The sequence below is a fragment of the Apteryx rowi genome, unplaced genomic scaffold, assembly GCF_003343035.1.
Source record: "Apteryx rowi isolate R43461 unplaced genomic scaffold, aptRow1 scaffold_229, whole genome shotgun sequence".
Classification (NCBI taxonomy): Eukaryota; Metazoa; Chordata; class Aves; order Apterygiformes; family Apterygidae; genus Apteryx; species Apteryx rowi.
In genome coordinates, this window is record NW_020448630.1 from 1,092,134 (window position 1) to 1,111,990 (window position 19,857).

Below are 19,857 nucleotides of genomic sequence, written 5' to 3' on the forward strand. Positions count from 1 at the left end.
CAGTTATGAAATGTTAACACTGAAATGTTATTCTGCTTTTATTTTCATAGTTGTTAGAGTAAGCCTTTTGAAAATTGCTATAGTAAATAATGGAAACATACTTGAATAATAAAATCCATTTTTAAGTGGCTTGCTTTCATAATGTATTGATGTCTGTGACTCTTACAAGTTCTATCCTTTTGCTTTCTGTCTTCTTTTGAAGAATCTRATAGGATGCATACTGATAAAGAAGAGGAAGCACTTATTAATGAAGAAGCAATTTTAAACATTGTGGAGAATAGTCAGAGCTTTCAGCCTTTGTCTCAAAGACTGAATCAGACTACAGTTTTTAGTGAGTATGACTGGGATTTGTTTTTTCTTCTGGGCTATTTTACTGTTCCACACTCTTGTGTTCACTTATGTTACCAGTCATGAAAATAAGTACTTCACCTCAGGGGGTGTGTAAAGCAGACTAAGACTTCATCCCTGTGGGAGAAAAAACTCTTATATTTTCTAATCATGTCACCAGAAGAGTACGTTTGTAGAGGCAACTATGCTTTACCGATCCACTAAGCAGGTACATCTTGCCAGGTCAGCTCAATGCAATATTTTCTGGGTATAGCTCTTCCTTGTACTCCTAGGGTTATAGGACTAAAACTATCAGAATAAACAGCATTTTGGCTGCCTATCCATGATGCTCTTGCAGTTGCTGTGTCTTTCTCATAGTCGTGATAAAGAACATGCTTTTAGACTATCTTTAGATGTCCAACTCTCTGGAGATACCAGGGGATAGTAAGCTGATAATGAGAGGCAAATTGCAGTAGCAGAAATATTTCCCAAAATGTATGAATACAAAAGAATGGTTGAAGGCAAAGAAACCAGAAGAATGAAACTATTAAAGCAAGGGCGAAAGACCATGGCATGAGAAAAAGAAAAACAATAAAATAACATGATAGCATGAAAAGTTGCTTGTGGTAGAAAATAGTTAAAATACTTCAGAAAAGGTGAAATGAACATAGTTCATGCCATCCCTATATATACATCATTATGTAAATAAAAGAAAGTATAAGATTAGTGTGCTCTCAAACTGATGCTAGAAAGTTTGTATGGGGGTGGCGGGAAGCCTGACAAACCCTAGCTGCCAGTGCTTTTGATACATGTACAGTGCGAGTATGTTTATTGGCAAAGGTAGCCAAAGTCCTCTGGTAGCTTCCTTTTCTTGCATAGAAAGAAGGAATGGATGGAATAAAATTAAAAGAGTATTTTCCAGTGATGTTTTATTTTGCAGAAAGTAGACAAGATTTTGGTATGATAGTCTTACAGGCAAGGATTTGGATGTAGAGGACTATAGGTAAARAAGGTATGTGGTAGCTAGCAAATGCAGACATTAATTTTTGGAGAGAGAAGTTTATATTGAGAGGATGAGAAGTGGTTAAAAAAATATACATAAGTCTTACTACTGTGTTTGAATCACTGAACAGAGCAGAACTGTTAAAAGACGCTATTTTGTCCAGTGATTAGGAAATCAAATGGAGATTTTACTATTTATTGTGTGTGTGGTTGTTTGTTTGTTTGTTTTTCTTAATCAGATGGCTACTTTTTACTGGTGTCTTGTGTGATCATAAGTAACATGCTGCCTCTTGGGGTCTTTTGTGCTTTCTCTTTTAGTAGCTTCTCATGGCATAGATGAGTCTTTACTATGCCTTGGTAGGGTCCTAGTGTCAGCGGGGCCATGGGACGCAGTACTTTGGCCAAAAGGAAAAAAGGAACAAGGATTATATTAATTGGAAGTAAAGGCTGAGGATTAATGATGGACCTCACAAAGGACAAAGAAGACAATAAGAGACAGTGGAGTTGAACGTGGGTTACTTTAGAACTCTGGCAGTGGGGATGGTTTCTGTTCTGAAGAGTGGTGTGGTGTCTTGTGAAGCTTTTGTAAAGTATGGAAAATACCTTCCTCACAGAGATGTTGAGACTTACTTTATATGATTCTCAGGATCATTGTAAATCATATGATATTTCCTGAGGAAGGAGAGTAGAGATTGTAGTTCTTCAGCCAGAAGAGGAGGAGAGAGAGAAGTATCAAAAATGCCTGGTAGACTGGCAATAATAAATTGGTAATCAGGTCAGATGATGAGCAGGTAAGCGGGAAGAGAGCAAGAAATCATTATGACTTCAATAGAGGGATCAGAAATAGAGTGAAGACTGAGAAGACAAGTGCATGAGTCAGTTTACAGTTTGGGTCAAATAAAGGAAATTAAAAATAGGATTTAAGAGAGGAGTGAAATCAGATAAACTTTCAGTGTGGAAATTAGAGGAACTTGGGAAGGGAATAGGTTATAGTGACAAGAAAAGGGAGGTGAAGAAATAAAGCATTAAACTAATGGACAGGAAGAAAGAAGAACCAGTTGGTAAAAATCAGCATCATCTTTCACAAGATGCAGTGACTGAAAGTGATATAGAGAGAAGTGTTCAACAAGGTTAATGTAGCCCTTGAAATGGAGAAAGCAAGAGAAAGCAGTGATAGTTCAGAAATTGGCACTCGTGCTGAAATAAAAGAGGAAAGTAGTGAGGCATTGCTGAATGTGAGGAGGTAGTAGGAGGGTGGAGAGAGAGAAGAGCTTCCGCTAACTCGGAGCAGGAGGGYGGAAATGAAAAAACAAGTGGTCAAGATTCTAGTTAAACAGCTGGAGAAGATAACATAAATCATAAAACTGGAAAAATAAGACAGGTATGAAGAGAGCTGTGTTTCTGGAGCCTACCTTGCTTTGGACAGTAACAAACCAGYAGATTTTAAAATGTTGAGTAGTTGTTTAATGAGCGACTATAACTAGTCATTTACAAGTAAAACAAAATACAGATTCTGTTTGTGTGGGCTTTCTCTGCAGCGGACAGTAGTGCTGATGAGGCCCTGATTGATCTGTTAGCTGGACTGGAGAATGATGGGTATCAGATGGGACATCACAGAACAGTCTCTCACCATCGTTCTCTTGGAAGCTGTAGAAATTCTCAGAACAGTGATGATGAAGAAAATGAGCCACAGTGTGAGAAGGAAGAAATGGAACTTAGCTTGTTAATGTCCCAAAGGTGGGACAGTAGCATTGAAGAGCCTGGGCCAAAAAGAAGGTATATATGTGTTTTTCTGTTTTTAAAGTGGTTTTTTTTTTTTTTTTTTACCCGCCAGATCCTTCCCCTCAGCCCCCTCCCTGCCCCCATCTTCAAGTGAGTTATGATCTCTGTGAACTATAGAGGGATCTCTGTTGAAAACACTGGAAAAATCCCTGCATATCTGGGATAGAACACAGCTGTTCAGCTGGTGCTGTGAATCATCAGTATTACATGCAAATATGGATGAAGTGTTTAGGTTTGACTAGACCTAAGCTTCTAGTTTGCTGTTTGAGAAAAATCGAGTAGCTTTTTTTCTACAAGTCCAGATATGAAAATTTTAGTTGTAAATTGCCTTTAAAGTCATACCTTGGATATGATACAAACATAAGATGTATCTGGTACATCTCACGTGTCTATAATTTTCACTGAAGTGAATGTTTAAGAAATATTTTTGTGAAGACTGGCCCAGAAGTCTGATAACTGCACCCTTTTGTCTCCATGCTCAAGGCTTAAATCAAAACATGAATACTGCTCACTCTGCTGGACTGCTAAAGGTCAGCAGCTTGAATATTTTAAGGCTAAGATTCTTGGAACACCTTCTCAGGTCGTAATGACCTTTTGTCAAATCTGCACTGAGAGGCATTGAAAGAAGTCGTATTCGGTTTCCTGTCACCCATGCTTTGGACAGACCTTCCAGTATTTAGAATTCCATCTGAGAGATGTGAGGAACTTAACACACATAACATATTTATTTTCCTTACTTCAGACATTGTAAATATACTCTTGATTCAGAAAGGAAGAGAGGCACAGAAATATTCAGAATTTTTCTTTCCTGAAGCCATACAGAAAGGTGGCCTCCTTAGAAATACTTAATCTGTAAAGACCCTTTTCCTATCCAACCTTTGATTTTCTTTATTTTTTCCCCTCACAGTACTCTGAAAGTATTGTACCATTTCTACAGAAGTTGGAAATTTTCATCTAAAACACTTAACATTAAGCTTCAGTTTAATGGCAGTTTCTGTGTAGAACCAACTTAGATCTTGCAGAATTTATTAGTTCAGGCACAATTCTCCATGAGCATGACTGTGCAACTTCTGGAGTCAAGTAAGATCCTGAAGCAGTTAACAGTTTTTATGCAATAAAGAATCCAATTTAAAAACTCATCAGACATGATGAGTTGGTTCAGGTATAACTAGCTCATGTATGCCTACATTTTGTCACAGGCAGAAAGCACTGGGGAGAATGTACATACCAGGTGCTTCCACATGGAGTCAGCTCATGTTTGGAGGGAATTACAAGCTTTGCATCACTGTGATCTCTGCAGAATTTGGACTAACTTCAGAAGAGAGCATGGTTATTTCTAGCCTCCACCCAATGCTGTTCATGCGTAAAGAGCCAGTTTGAGACTGACAATAGATCCAATCTGATTCTGCTCAGACTCGCAATTTGTATTGCTTCCTAATGCATCCTGCAATATCCATACTATCACTTTTTTGTTATTGGGAATTTCCTAGCTTTCCATTATCTCAAATAGTATACGGTGCTGGAGTAATAAGCTGTAGTGACTGAATTAAACATCTGGGGTTTGATTTGCACTGAACTGGAGCTAAAAGCCCATCTAGGCTTGAATTGGTTCTTGAATAATCACTCATATGGAGGTATCATGCTGTGTTAGAGACAAGTCTTCCTGGAATCTCGAGTGATGGGCTTGAGTGCAGAGAGGTCCAGGCTGCCCTCTGCAAAAGACAGCGCAAGTGTTACTGGGCTTACCAAAGTTGACAAAGATTTGCTTCATGCTCAGGATCATAGTATAATTCAGGGTGAAAGAGACACCTGCAGGTCATCCAGTCCARTGGTCAAAGCAGCCCTGGTCAAAGCAGCTTTTTTGGATAGCTCAGGGCCTTGTCTGGTCGAGGTTTGAATATCTCCAAGGATAGAGATTCCACAAGTTCTCTGGGTCACCTGTTCCAGTGTTTGACCACCTTTGTGGCAAAGAATTTTTCCTTTATATCTAGTTTCTTCTGTTGAAAATTGTGTCCATTGACTCTCCTCACATTACCATGCACCTCCAAAGCTGGCTCTGTCTTCTTTATTCCTACATATTGGATAGTTGAAAATAGCAGTAAGATCTCACCTTAGCTTCTTCTCAAGAGTGAACAAACCCAGTTCTCTTAGCTTCTCCATACACATTATGTGCACCAGCCCTCAGTTATCTTGGTGACTCTGTTGGACTTGCTCCAGTTCGTAAATGTATATCTTGTAGTGGAGAGCCCAAAACTAACACAATACTCCAGATGAAGCCTCACAACTGCTGAAATTGGCTACACCCTTGCTAGCACAGCCTGGGATGCAATTGGCCTTTTTTGCTGCAAGGGCACGCTGCTGACTCAGGTTCAACTTGTTGCCCACCAGAGCTCCCGCGTGCTTTTCTACGAAGCTACTAGCCAACTAGCCCTCCACCTGGACCAGTTCATCAGGTTATTCCATCCCATAGGTAGGACTTTGGATTTGCCTTTGTTGAAGTTCACAAGGCTCCTGCCCCAGGCTGTTGAGGTCCCTCTGAACAGCAGCCCTGCCCTCCAGAGTATTGAGTGTTCCCCGCTCCCCAGTTTGTTATCCATATGCATATACTCCTGAATGTCTTTGCACAGTACTCCCCCGTGTTTTGTATTTTGGGAATACAGAAAAGGGAGGACCAAGCTGACTTAGCTTGTGGCCACTGTGGACCCAGCTGGGCTTGTTAGTTAGGTCCCACTTCCAAGCCATGCTGCTTCCAGACTTGAGTTAGGCTGGAAATAACATAGTCATATTTGAGCCTATTGTTCCTGAATTAATAAGCATGGCTGGATCCAAGCTGGATCTGTGCTGAGAGCATTCAGATGTCTGTGTTGTTATGATACGTATAATCCGTGTCTAGTTAAACTCCACAGATAAGAGATGTTTGTTCTTCAAAAGTAGGATCTCCAGGTCTGGGCTTTTGTTTTTTCGTTCCTGTGACTTCATATCCTTTGTATTTACACTTTTTAAGGTACTGCACAATAACATACTGATACACCGAACTACACAACAGTTTGAAAATTTCTTTACTAGGATAAGGGGTTTTTGTATCTTTAAAAAATATATTAAATTCCTGAATATTTGTCTGGACTTCTCTCTTAGAGCCACAGAATAGTTTGTTTCTATGAAGAATCATGTTTACCTCACACTTTATTTCAAATAAAAAGAAATCCAATTCCTCAGGGCTTCTAGAGTTGTAATTTGTGGGATAGACTTGGGATTTAGGCCTTTCTATTTCTCCTCTCCCCCTCCACCCAATATATCCATGCCACCTTAAAGTTTGATGAAATTTTCAGTTTTTTCTGTTTCTTTTAGCAGATTTATGGCTGTAAAAATGGCAGAGCAAAACAGTTAACATAGGGTGGCTTAGAAGTTAGCAATAGGAGCTTCTTCAGAATGATCGAGGAGGGATTGAAACAAACCTTCAGTTTCTGTGATTGTATTTTAGTTAAGCCTGCTGGGAGAGAATTGTTACAATACAGTAAAGGTTCCTTTAAAAAAAAAAAGTTAACATTCATTTTCAAAGAACTAAATTGAAAGCATGTTGCATAGCCATCAAATTTCAAGCACTCTCAAGCAATGCAATTAATTTTCAGTAAAACTGAAACAAAAATAAGTATCTAAACACCTTCTAACTTCTTAAACTATTGGATACTACTGATCTTATCTACAAATTTTAAAAAGACTACCTTTGCCTCTTAAAATAACAACATTGAATAATATTTTGAGCTTCTCAGTGAGAAATATTTTGATTCCCCTCTGCTCCCTCAAATTACACAACCATGTAGCACCAGGCCTCTCTGATTTTGAGGTTCCCTGTGGTTATAGGTATTTTCCAATAGATGTATTCTGCATTAATTAGTTCCATTGTTTTCTCTAGGTCAGCAGGCAAAAATATGCATCGAAGCTCAACGGAAGAGGATTCATCTTCAGAGGAAGAAATGGAATGGAGTGGTAACAATATGCTCCTAACTAATCTCTCTATACCTCAGTTAGATGGGACTGCAGATGAAAATGGTGGTAAGTAAATAGTAAAACAGCTTTGGAAGTTGAATTACTACTTGGGTCACAGTTAATTTTCAGATCAATTTACTAATTTTGGAAAGGGCTCGTCATCTTCGATTCCTGTCTTAATTGGAAGGAAGTGCTCTCAACAGATTGCAGTAGCAGGCCCAAAATATCTTCCATATAAACCAACAATATTTTAATTTCCCTGCCCTCTACAGATTACCAAAATTGCTTTTCCTATTGTAAGAGTCCAAAAGAGGGCATTGTTTAATTACTTTTATGAAAAAGGTAAAGTTAACTTTATGGCAGAAGTATTTTTCTGTTACTGTATTAAAATATTTGCATTGCAAATATGGTGTTGAAATTAATGATTCTGTAGGATCATTTATTCTCCTAGGATTTCATTATAAATAGTGAATGTATTAATTGTGTAAATCTAGATGATTAATTTTGTTTTGCAAGTATTTGCCACCCATGCTAAAAATACAGTGAGCCTTTGTTTAAGCATGTGCTTCATTCAGTGGATTGCATGTTCACATCTTGGGATTGCATGAGTTAAAACTGCGCARTGGCAAGGCTGATGCAGAAGAAACTGTCATTCAATATCTATTAAAAAAGTAATTTAATCTGTTGAGGTATCTCTTGCCTTCTCTTTATAACCTGTTGTCTTCTCTTGAAATAACTGTAGTTAATAGAATACATACTTTGAGATTAGACAAATACATAGATATTATCTGTTTAATTATACAAGCTACCTATTTTCACCTTTATAAAATTCTGTTGAGAGAAATAGTGAAAAATATATGGATCTTGGGGGGAAAAAACATTTATCTGTATCTGGAGTTTTCTCAATATTAGGCTCATTTTTGTTCTTAGTCTAATCAACAGTAATTATTCCTCTTTGTTTTTGAAACAGCAAATTAGTCCAACTTCATTGACTTTAAAATTTGAAATTTGTGGTTAACATCACTTTGTGCAGAAACTTCTTTTTTTTAATCCGTAGTACAAACTGGATAGTGTAAAAACTTATATGTGTTCTGAAAGTACATAATTTCCTGTTATTGTATTTGCTCTTATGGGTAGGAATGTAATCCTTTACGAAAGTTCTGTATTAATTAACAGCTCCTGAAGCTATTTGATAAAAATAACAAACGAACACATATTAATATATAAATGTATACATCTTAATATATCTATAAGCAATTCTGTACTGGGGAAAGTGAGACGTATGGTCTTATTATGTAGACAACCACAGCCATTCTTTCACATTCATTTTTTAAAGCATAGTACTGTTTGCTTTTTTCCTTTGCTTTTATGGGTATAATGGTAGGGTTGGTACGTGACTTGATGTACTACTTGCATGATCTGGTTTAGTGAAATACACAGTTGTAATTTCTTTATTTGCAGTACTTTGTAACTTAATATAAAAATGGGTGCTTTTGGCTAATGAGACTATTGTTTAAATTTTAAAATATTTTAACTGTTTGAAATATTCACATGCAAGAGAAAAAGAATGTCAGCTTAAAGTAAGTTTTACTGTCCAGTTAATCAGACATAAAATAACTTGTACTACATCAGCTTCTTACAATAGGAAATATTGTAAATTCAAAAGTAGTAGATCTCAGTCCAGTTCATCTAAATCCAAAATGCTCATACACACACAAATCTCTGTGTCCCTAACATCTGACCTGCTTACTCTAAGTATTTTTCTAGGTTTCATATCTGAATAGTCAGGTGTCTTTCAAGTGTTCCTTGTTGTTTAATTGAACTCCCATTTTCTTGCTCTTCGGTTAATCTTCCTCCTTTGTGTGGACACCTACTACCCTCAAAGAATCATAGGCTGCATCTCCCAGTTGTGTTTCACAGCTCATTGACCTCATGTGTGCACTAGAAAGTATTGTTAGGAAAAGATTGAGACTTTCTTTTATTTTTATCACCAGGGAGTAAAAAAATTGCTAAACTGAAGGCAATATGAATCTAAGATGATCCCAGAATTGGTTTAGGTTAGAAAAAAAAGCCTAAAGGATACCCCATCTAGTACAACAGTGTGCAGCACATGCTTCCAACTCGCACATCACATTTTGTAGCTTCTCTCCCCCTTCAACATTTCAGCTAAAGGTATGGACACATGAATGAACTGCTATATGCCAGGACATTGTGGTGACTGGATCTCTGAAGAGTAAAAAACTCCTTCAAATTACTTGTTTATTGTGGTTATGAACAAGCACATGGTTACTGAAGAGCAGTTGTAAATTTGTTAACTGCCACCTGTGTGCACACCCTTACCCTACAGTAAATGTGAGGAAAATATGACCTTATCAATGAAAGGGAGAAAGCATCCCATGTATCATGTGATGAGTCTGTACAAGATAGCTATCACAGCATATGCTCCTGGCAGATCTATGTGGAAATGTCAATGCATGGATATGAATTTATGCTATGGTAACTAAATGGTGCTAGCTTCTTACATAAACACCTGAATGGGTGGTGGTTTGCTGTGCTTTAAAAGTGCAGCAAACTACCTTACGCTTAGCACACAGGAGAGTTAATACAAAGTACTTGTTTTGTTTTAAGATCATACTTTAGCTTTATGTGCAGTGCCTTTTCTGCATAGAGAAACGGAGTCATCTGAACAGGTTCCTTGTTTTCCAGAGCCAGTGAGTATGCATACTTCTCAGGGACAAAGCAGGATACTAGCTTTTTCTAAAAATTGGTCTGTTTGTATTTGGTTATCTAAAAGTGAACTTAGAAGCCTTCTTTCAGAAAGCCAGCATGAAATCTTTGGCAAATGTATGCAAGTCTACTCTTTATGAGTAACTGACAGAATGGCTTTGAGACTAATGATGTGATTTTGATAAGGCAACTCATGTACTTAGGGTTTGTAGTTGTCATGATCATAAATGGAATGTAATTTAGGAGAGGTTTGTTTCTTCTTTGTGTGGGATGACCTTCATAAGAATATCACTAAAATGGTTAATGACTTGGATTATTTTTTAAGGGAAAACTAGAGTAAAATTGCTTGTCTTCCATTTCAGACAATCCCTTGAATAATGAAAGTTCTCGAACTCACTCCTCCGTCATTGCAACAAGCAAAATGTCTGTAAAGACCTCAATCTTTCACAAAGATGCTGCTACGCTAGAACCCCCATCTTCTGCTAAAATTACTTTTCAGTGTAAACACACAAGTGCCCTTTCTAACCACGTGTTGAACAATGAAGACTTAGTAGAAGAGCTTTCGCAACCAAACACAGAAGCAAGACCTGAACTTTCAGTCCATTCTCTTACAAAGGAAAGCACTTACACAGCAAAGTACCCGACGTCATTCAGCAATAGTACCCATGCAGAAAATTCACTCAAAGAAAGTAACAAGAAAGATATTCTCCCGGTTCCTTCATGTGAAAATAATATTTTTGAGTATGAAGATGATATTTCATCAGTGAGCAGACAGATACCTAGTAGAAAGTATACTAGCATCAGAAAGGTTGAAAAGGATGCCTCTTTTATGCATATGGGCCGCCACATTGGTGACAGCATGTTGAGTAAAAACTCATTTAACTTTTCTGATTTGAGCCACTCCAAAGGAAAAATATCCTCTGAAGTAAATGAAAAATCCAGCAGTGCAAGTATAAATAGTTTTTTTCCAGCAACAGTTACAGAAAACTGTGAGTTGGTGTCTTGTTCAGGAGGCAGTCGAACTATGGTACATTCACTTGAAAATAACACTGATGAAGGTGGCCTTAATAAGCTTAAAATTAGGTATGAAGAATTTCAGGAGCATAAGGCAGAAAAACCAAGCCTCAGTCAACAGGCAGCACATTATATGTTCTTTCCTAGTGTTGTTCTTTCTAATTGTCTCAGTCGACCACAAAAATTAGCTCCCGTGACATATAAATTACAGCAAGGCAACAAACAGTCCAGGTTGAAGCTGAATAAAAAGAAACTCAGTTTTATAAATCATCAGGAACCTGCAAGTGTAAATGATGTTGCATCGATGAAGGAAAGCTGCTATACACAAGGTAATGCTTGTAGTAACATTCCTGATAAGGATAGTGCTTTACCTAGTGACTTAGTTCAAGTTCCTCTTGAGGCTTTTGAAAACAAAATGCCTACAAGTACTGCTAATTGTACTGACTGCCAGTTTGGAGATGGATCCCTTGAAACTGAGCAGTCATTTGGGTTATGCGGGAATAAATACACGCTACGAACTAAACGGAAGGTAACTTATGAGACTGAAGACAGTGAATCAAGCTTTGTCGCACACAACTCAAAAATTAATCTACCTCAGCCCATAGAAAGTATTGAAAGTTTGGATGGATCTCAGAAGTCTCGAAAACGTAGAAAATTGTCTAAAAAATTGCCACCTGTTATTATTAAATATATTATCATCAATAGATTTAGAGGGAGAAAAAATATGCTTGTTAAACTAGGGAAAGTAGATTCTAGTGAGGAAAGAGTAGTACTCACAGAGGAAAAGATGAACTTATATAAAAAGCTTGCACCTTTAAAGGACTTTTGGCCAAAAGTTCCTGACTCTCCTGCAACCAAATATCCTATTTATCCACTAACACCAAAGAAAAGTCACAAAAGGAAAGCAAAACATAAGTCAGCCAAGAAAAAAGCTGGAAAACCACAAAAAACAGGTAGTAAAAATATTAAAAGAACTTTATCTTTTAGGAAAAGGACTCATACAATTCTTTCTCCTCCATCACCATCATATAATGCTGAAGCTGAAGACTGTGACTATAACTATAGTGATGTTATGTCTAAATTAGGTTTTCTTTCTGAGAGAAGCACAAGCCCGGTAAATGCATCTCCACCTCGCTGCTGGTCTCCCACTGATCCAAAAGCTGAGGAAATTTTGACCAGCCTGGACAGAGAAGCTTTACTTAGTAAGGGCCCTACTACGTACAACAGCAAGACTGTTAATTCTAATGTTGGAAAAAATAGTCGAACAAAAACTCAGGTTAAGAAATGTAAAAAGAAATTTGCTAGCCCCACTGTGTCTACCAAGAAAAAGAAAAAGATGAATCAGGCTGACAAAACAGCAGATGATGGAAAGAAGAAACCCAGAACAAAACAAAGACAAAAAACATCTGAAAAAGTGTCATCGAGAAAGCGCATGGTATTTAAAGATGAAAAAGGAAATACTCGCTCTGCTGCGGAAGTTAAGTTTGTGCTCAAACATCAAGATATGCCTGAGATTTCTTACAACTCTGGCACCTCACAGCCACTTCATAATCGGAAAGATTGGCCTCTTCCTGGTTATTCAACAGGATATCTACCATCAGCGCAGCTCCCTCCAGCACCTGATACCCAAGGTAATTCATCAGGCTGTTTTCATTCATTGATGGAAATTGATAAGGCTATAGATATACAGTGCTTATCTACTCCACGAGAAGACCCTCTTTCATCTCTGACGTCTACTCCTGTGGCATCTGGAAGGGAAGTAACAAAAATGAGCTCTCAAAGGCCCAGGACTCAAAGCGCTTTATTTAGAATGAAGGATTCTGCTCTTATTCAAAATATATTTGACCCATCCAGTCACTCAACTCAGGTAACACAGAATGTGCGTATGTCTAAAGATAAGACCTCTGCAAAAGTGGACGAGATTAAAAATTTGCAGAACAAATATTTACCACCAGTTGAAAAATTAAATGAAACTCGTGACCCTTTGGACACAACAAAGATGGATCAATTGCATGCCACTAACTATTTGCATTGTAAAGACAGTAATCAACAGCAGATTTTGTGTTTACCAGAAGCATCCAAGCATTCTGATCCTTATTCTTCTATGCTTAAGTCATCTGAGGAAAGCCCTGGGCCACTTCAGTTGCCTAAGAACTGTTTTGTAACCTCTTTGAAGAGTCCAGTGAAACAGTTAAGTTGGGAACAAAAACAGAGAGGATTTATTTTGGATATGTCACATTTTAAACCTGAAACAGTAAAACAAAGACCTCTGTCGGAAACAACCATGCAACCAAAACCCATCTCCCAGTATAAAAACAGGACTATAGTGACCCCATCAGCTTTCAGTGAAGGCCAGTCTGGCCTAGCTGTTCTGAAGGAGTTACTCCAGAAGAGGCAGCAGAAAGCTCAGAATGCAATTGTGACACAGGAACCATTATCAGTTAAAACACAGCTGAGTAGGAGCACACCTTGCCCTCTTGAACAGAATAAAGCAATCAAAAGATCACGATCAGTCACATCACCAAGGAAATCTCGTGCTCCTAGGAATACAAAACCTAAAGAAAAAGCACCAAAACTTTCCAAAAAGGAGTCTTTAAGTCAGCAGATGAGTGGTCATATTGATCACTCTGTGTCTGATGACAGCCCCATTTTTTTTTCAGACCCCGGTTTTGAAAGCTGTTACTCACTTGAAGATAGCTTGTCTCCAGACCACAATTACAACTTTGATATTAATACTATAGGGCAAACTGGATTTTGCAGTTTTTATTCTGCAAGCCAGTTTGTCCCAGCAGATCAAAATTTGCCCCAGAAGTTCTTGAGTGACGCAGTTCAAGATCTTGGTTCTGGGCAAACAACAGAAAATGAGTTTCTATGTCACAATGACCAAAAATCTGAAGAAGAAAAGCAGCGTGCTTCAAGTGCAAGCAAGTGGATGAGATCTGGTTCTCTGAGCCCTGAGCTTTTTGAGAAAACCTCACTGGATAATAATGAGAACCACTGCCATAGCCAGTGGAGGAAAAATGTTCATCCTTCAACTTCTAGATCAAACTCTGTAGATACCTCTTGTACACAAGAGGCAGAGGTCTGTTTAAATGAAAAATTCAAATTAAATAGAAATACAGTAAATAAAGAGAGATTTCTTAACCTTCCTCAGCCAACCAATTCAGACTGGATTCAAAGCCACATTAGAAAAGAAACCACTTTTGAACCCTGTCAACCACTTGATTCAGTTAATACSTCTTTTACATCCATATTGTCTTCTCCTGATGGTGAACTTATAGATGCAATTTCTGAGGATTTAGAATTATATGTTTCAAGAAATAACGAAGCATTAACTCCAACTCCAGATAGTTCACCAAGATCAACCAGTTCTCCCTCACAGTTGAAGAATGGAAGTTTTACACCTCGTACTGCTCACATTCTTAAGCCTCTCATGTCCCCACCCAGTCGTGAAGAAATCATGGCAACTTTGCTGGATCATGATCTTGCAGAAACAGTTTATCAGGAACCATTTTGCAGCAATCCTTCCGATGCTCCAGAAAAGCCAAGGTAGTATATTAAAGGCATTTCTGTCTACATGTGCTTGTGATTATATTAAATTTAATTTATTCCTGTAAACAATTTTATGCTATAATGTAGCACACATGCATGAAAGATTCAGTCTCATGCACATAAATTTGAAGTCCAAAATTACTGTACTTTCACGCATCCGTTTTCATTCACAGTTGTTTTTATTGGTTGATACTATTGTGATAACTGGGAGTCTGCCTTCTTGCTTTATTTAAAAAAAAAAAAAGATACTGGCCACATGAATTGCACTGCGAGAAAACTAGTTACCAGGACTCTTATCTGTATATCATCTTGAGGACTGCCTGCAATGCAGTTTGGAGTGAAACAATTATTTAAACTATTTTCTTTACAGGGAGATTGGAGGACGGCTTCTCACAGTAGAAACTAGACTTCCAAATGACCTGCTTGAGTTTGAGGGAGACTTCTCATTAGAAGGTCTACGACTCTGGAAGACTGCGTTTTCAGCAATGACAGAAAATCCTAGACCAGTGTCTCCTCCCCGTTATGGTCACTCTACTGCTAACAAAAGAGAAACTAACAGCCATAAAACTAGTGAAGACAAAAAAATAGTCATAATGCCATGCAAGTGTGCTCCAAGCCAACAGCAGGTTCAGATGTGGCTTCATGCCAAAGAAGAGTATGAGCATTTCAAGAAATTGCCTAAGAATCATCCTGCTGAGCTGGAAAAAGCAGCCGAGAATTTCAGCTCTACAGTGTTGTCTGAAGAGCAGTCTATAGAAGTAGTAAAAGCAGCTAAAAATTTAAATTTATCTAGCCTGGAAGACGAAAGACCTTTTGTGCCTACGAAAGATTCTCCTGCTTCAGTGGTAGGTCCCACAGCAACACAAATCAAGGAAACCTGTGATAAACCTATAAGCACTGTAGGAACTTCTATAAATACTAGAAGTGACCCAGAACCCAATAAAACTCCATCTGAAAGCAAGATGCTTACTACTTCGACACTAGAACATGATAAGGAGGAGGAAGAGGAAGATTATTATGTCAGTTACAGTTCACCAGATTCGCCGGTGCTTCCTCCTTGGCAGCAAGTAGCATCTCCAGATCCTAAGCAGTCCGGTTTAGAAGATGCAGACTGGAAAAGTCAGGATGTTATTTTGTCTTCTGTGGAAGAAAATGACGTGGCACCTGTTGGAAGTGCACAGAACTCTCCATCCACCCAAGAAAACATTAGGATGCCCTTTGACACATCTCCGTTTCCGGTTGGTGAAGATCATGGAAAATCAGAATCCATCTGCCTACATAGTACACCCATCATGCAGAATAAAAATCAAGATGAAGTACCTGAAGTACTTGGTTTTACTCCTTTAACAACAGGTAAGTGCATTAAGTAAGCTTGATACACAGAAAATTTTCCTGAAAATGATAAGGAAGGATGTTATGTTTCTTTTGACATAATGAAAAAATGCCGACATCCACATAAAAATGGGCTTAAAACTGGTTTTGGTAAGGAAAAGGCCTACAAATTATTGTTAAAGTAACTAATTATGAAACTAAGTCCAGAAGCAGAACATGCTTGTGTTCCTGATGGTGTCTAGTGTCTGAATTCTGAAGTGCTGGTTAAAAACGTAATTTAAAATGTACAGTATTTTTGGTTTGGAGGTTTTTTTAAAACTTTGTTGGTTAATTGCTTAGTTTTTTTCCAAACATAGTTTCAATGTAGAGCGTAAATAACATTGCAGTGCTCAAGGTAATCATGTGAGGTTCAGTATCTTACTGACCTTGTACTATACATTCCTAAATGTGTCTAAGCACCATGTTATTACATCATAGTTGTGCTTTGAATTGGGCAGAGAATAGTTTGCATTTGCAATGTTAGCCAAAAGCCTCTGGCTGTTTCCAGCTTATTGTTTAATGTCTGGACAATATTAGGGGAGCTAAATAGCTTTGCACTACTGTATGTTTACAGAACCAAAAACCCAGAAATTGAGTCATAAGAGAGGAAATAATGCTGATGGTCTTCGAAGAGTGCTTCTAACCACACAAATGAAGGTAAATAAAGATTTAATATACAAATGTGTTTTTATTACATTACTTGTAAGTTTCCGTTCTATTTCTAAATAAAATAATCTCCACCTTGGGTTAATTAGGTACCTTTAACACATACTTATTTTGGAACTTTGTTTTTAGAATTCTGAAAGATGGGCAGTTTTCTTCTGTGGTGTTTTTTCATATACACACATGTGTGTATTTATGTGTGCATATGTATGCATATGTGTATGTATAGATATATGTATGTATTACTTTTCAGACATTGTTCAAGCATTTTCTGGAAAATTAATAGGCAGTGATGCGATAATGGCACTGGTATGCTGGCAGAGTAGAAAGGGAATGGATCGCATGAAATATCACACTTGCGTGATTTCCTTAAATAACATTTCTCCTCCTGTTACTGAAGACAGCCTACTGTGCTAGGTGTATCACTGGTCTGACCTGTAGGTTTTGGCAGGGGAGGTTGTTTGTTTGTTTGTTTGTTTCTTAACGTACTTGGATCACCCAATTCAACTAGTACTTAAGCGTACCCTTAATTAAGTACCTTTAAAAAGTGCTATCTGAAACAGGCTCAAGAGGGAATAGAGACTTACTGGTTCCTCCGTCCTCAGGCTTCTAAGAAAGCCAATGTGAATTTTTACAAAAATTGAATATCAGTATTTCAAACTGCCTCTTGCTTTACCATGAGGTTTCATTAAAATTATTCCTGAAAGGGAGAATGATACAACTGTTGTCTTCCTGCTGAAAAATGGCATGAGGAGATAGTGAAAACCTCCTTTTTGTAATTATAGTATAGCATTTACATTTTTGATAAATTTGTATTTAATTTTTACATTATTGCATTTGAATTTAGCAACCTGTAGATTTTTTCAATACTTTACTGTGTGTATTTTTCTTCAATAGAATCAGTTTGCTGCCCTCGGTGCTCCAAAGAAAGAGACTTCTCAAATTGAAGGACCATCTTTAAATAACACTTATGGTTTTAAAGTCAGTGTGCAAAACCTGCAAGAAGCAAAATCTTTGCATGAGGTAACTTACTGTTACATGTTATTGTATGACTGTTAGATGTTATTATATGATAGCTTATCAGACCTGTTTTGCAACAGCAGAATTAAAAAATCTTATTCTCCTGAGTCCTTCCCTGGCTTAAATTAGTCAGTGCGTGATGTCTGCAACTCGAAGTAGTTGCTGTGCTAGTTTCAGCTTAATCTCCAAGTGCCTTTATTTGTTAGTATTGAGCTAAATTTCACAATAATTTTGTTGAGAAGGTGGTCAACCTCATTTTACAAAAATATATACAGCTAAGGGAAAGGTTGAAGTCAGAAGGAAGAAATAATAACTTTTGTATAAAAACATTACTGAGAAAATTAGTTGATCATAACTTTTATGGATCATTTCCTTAAGAAATGAGGATTCTGGCATCATTCCATCAGCCCCTCTCCATATCTCTACATGTTACCTTCTGAACCTGTTGGCCACTTTCTACCACATTTAACAGAACGGTAGATGTCTGAAAGAGTGTTTCTTCATCTTTCATGTAGATCAGTGGTTGGTTTGAGAAGAGGGATCAAAATCAGTGCTGGAGGAAGGGATGCAGTGTGAATACAGTCCTGCTGTGTTTGGCTGCCAACTGGCCAGCTAGCAGGTGTGCACTCGCAGGCAGTCATCGCATCCGTGGCTTGGGGTTAGCTCCTGACCCGCTTATAGATGAGATGGGGAGACAGAAGTTTTATGTGCTGAGTAAATGACATAGGAGAAGTCTCAAGGAACTAATGATACTGTAGGGAATGAAGATACGGTTTGATAGTAAAATTTTATGATTTTTGTAGTGATTCAGGATGCAAATCTAGAGGAAATCAGTCTGCCCCCATGGTAGCTTACTCAGAAATTTTTTTATAACTCTTTACTTTCCATTGTAACCCCCTCAGGTACTCAGTAGTCCAGTTTGTCAACCATATTACTCAAGACAGCAGAGCAACAACATAGTGTCAAAACAGTATGATATGCTATTTTGAAGACTGTTTTAAAAAGAAAAAAAACAGTAACAAGCATTTTCTTAATGCAAACCATTCTGCAAAAATGTATGTCAGAATAATATGGAAGTTCATTAATGACAGTGAAGGGAAAGATAGGTTTTCTCCATATCTTTTCATAAGTGACTTAAGCTCTTCATGCTTGTTTCCATATCTTGGGGGAGGGAGGAAAAGGAAAATAAAAAGACTGACAGTGATACTTCTTTTCTCATCAATGTGGAAACTGAATTCAGCACAATATGCAAAGCTCTTTGAAAATGCTGTAAGAATTTAATATTTGTTAAAATTTAGTATTTCTATTTATTTGTATTTTCTGATTTTGATAAAACTCAGAAAGAAATACTGAATTTTAATAATTGAGTATAAAAAAGCATTTAGTGATTAATCTTTTTGCGCAAAAAAGCGCTTTTTATGGAAAAAGTGAGAGAGATACATGTTTAATCACTTCTCTTAATTTTTCAGGTGTGTTGGTTATASTATAAGATGACCATATAAATATATCATGCCCTTGTCTGCAATGAGTTTGTTTGCATTAATAATCTCCTCTGAAATTTGTTTGAAGAAAGCTCCAAAACATACTAATTTATTGTATTTGTTTATTGGTAGGTCCAACACCTTACCCTCATCAGTATGGAGTTACATGCTCGAACCAGACGCGATTTGGAGCCAGACCCAGAGTTTGATCCTATCTGTGCTTTATTCTATTGCATCTCATCAGACACAGCACTGCCAAATACTGATAAAAAGGAAATCATTGGTGCTATAGTGATTGATAGAGACAGGATACTCTCAAGCCAAGGTTCCTATTTCTTTTTTTCTTTATGTACTTTACAAAAATGCTTATTTCATAATAATCAAACAGTAGCAAGCAAAATATAATCGAGTATGTGTATTACTATTTAGCTCATTTAATTTTGTCTTGTTGACTGTTGGATGAATGGCCATATTAAACATAGAGTTTTCCTGCTTATATCTTCCTAAGAACCATTGCATGGGCTGTAAACCACAAATATTATACGCCTGTGGAAAACATCTATGTTTGCGTATTTGTGGACAAGCTCCTGCAGTGTTCTAAAAGTATAAAGAGGAAAACCTGCCTTAGTTTCCTGCTCAAGCTGCTGGATAGCTACAAGTAGAAAATGTTAAAGCAAGACAGTATGTTTTATATTTTACTTAAGGGTTATTTTTGTGGTTTTATCTGATCCTTTCAGGATCTAAACAGGGGCCCTTATTCTATTGTACCTTTTTGGCTTTGTTTAGACCAGTGATACTCAACCTGTGGCTCTAGAGCCGGATGTGGCTCTTCATGGCCCTACAGGCGGCTCTCGCAATGTAGGCATCTGATCGGCGCTCCACTCTATCAGGCAGCGCGGGGAGCACTGAGCAAATGGACCAGCAGTGTGGG

The 19,857-nt window shown here is 37.6% G+C and overlaps 1 protein-coding gene across 4 annotated transcripts in view; it reads left to right on the forward strand.

Moving 5' to 3' along the window:
- REV3L (REV3 like, DNA directed polymerase zeta catalytic subunit) overlaps nt 1-19,857 on the forward strand; it is a 123,112-nt gene that overhangs the window by 65,454 nt on the left and 37,801 nt on the right. For 3 of the 4 annotated variants that reach the window (XM_026065528.1, XM_026065529.1, XM_026065531.1), the window contains exons 10-17: nt 203-331; nt 2,868-3,105; nt 7,025-7,164; nt 10,188-14,388; nt 14,762-15,744; nt 16,337-16,419; nt 17,323-17,448; nt 19,059-19,251. In XM_026065528.1, the coding sequence (XP_025921313.1) occupies nt 203-331; nt 2,868-3,105; nt 7,025-7,164; nt 10,188-14,388; nt 14,762-15,744; nt 16,337-16,419; nt 17,323-17,448; nt 19,059-19,251 (6,093 nt within the window). Of the gene's footprint in view, nt 1-202; nt 332-2,867; nt 3,106-7,024; nt 7,165-10,187; nt 14,389-14,761; nt 15,745-16,336; nt 16,420-17,322; nt 17,449-19,058; nt 19,252-19,857 lie in introns of those variants that run through there. The other variant, XM_026065530.1, reaches the window with a different exon arrangement.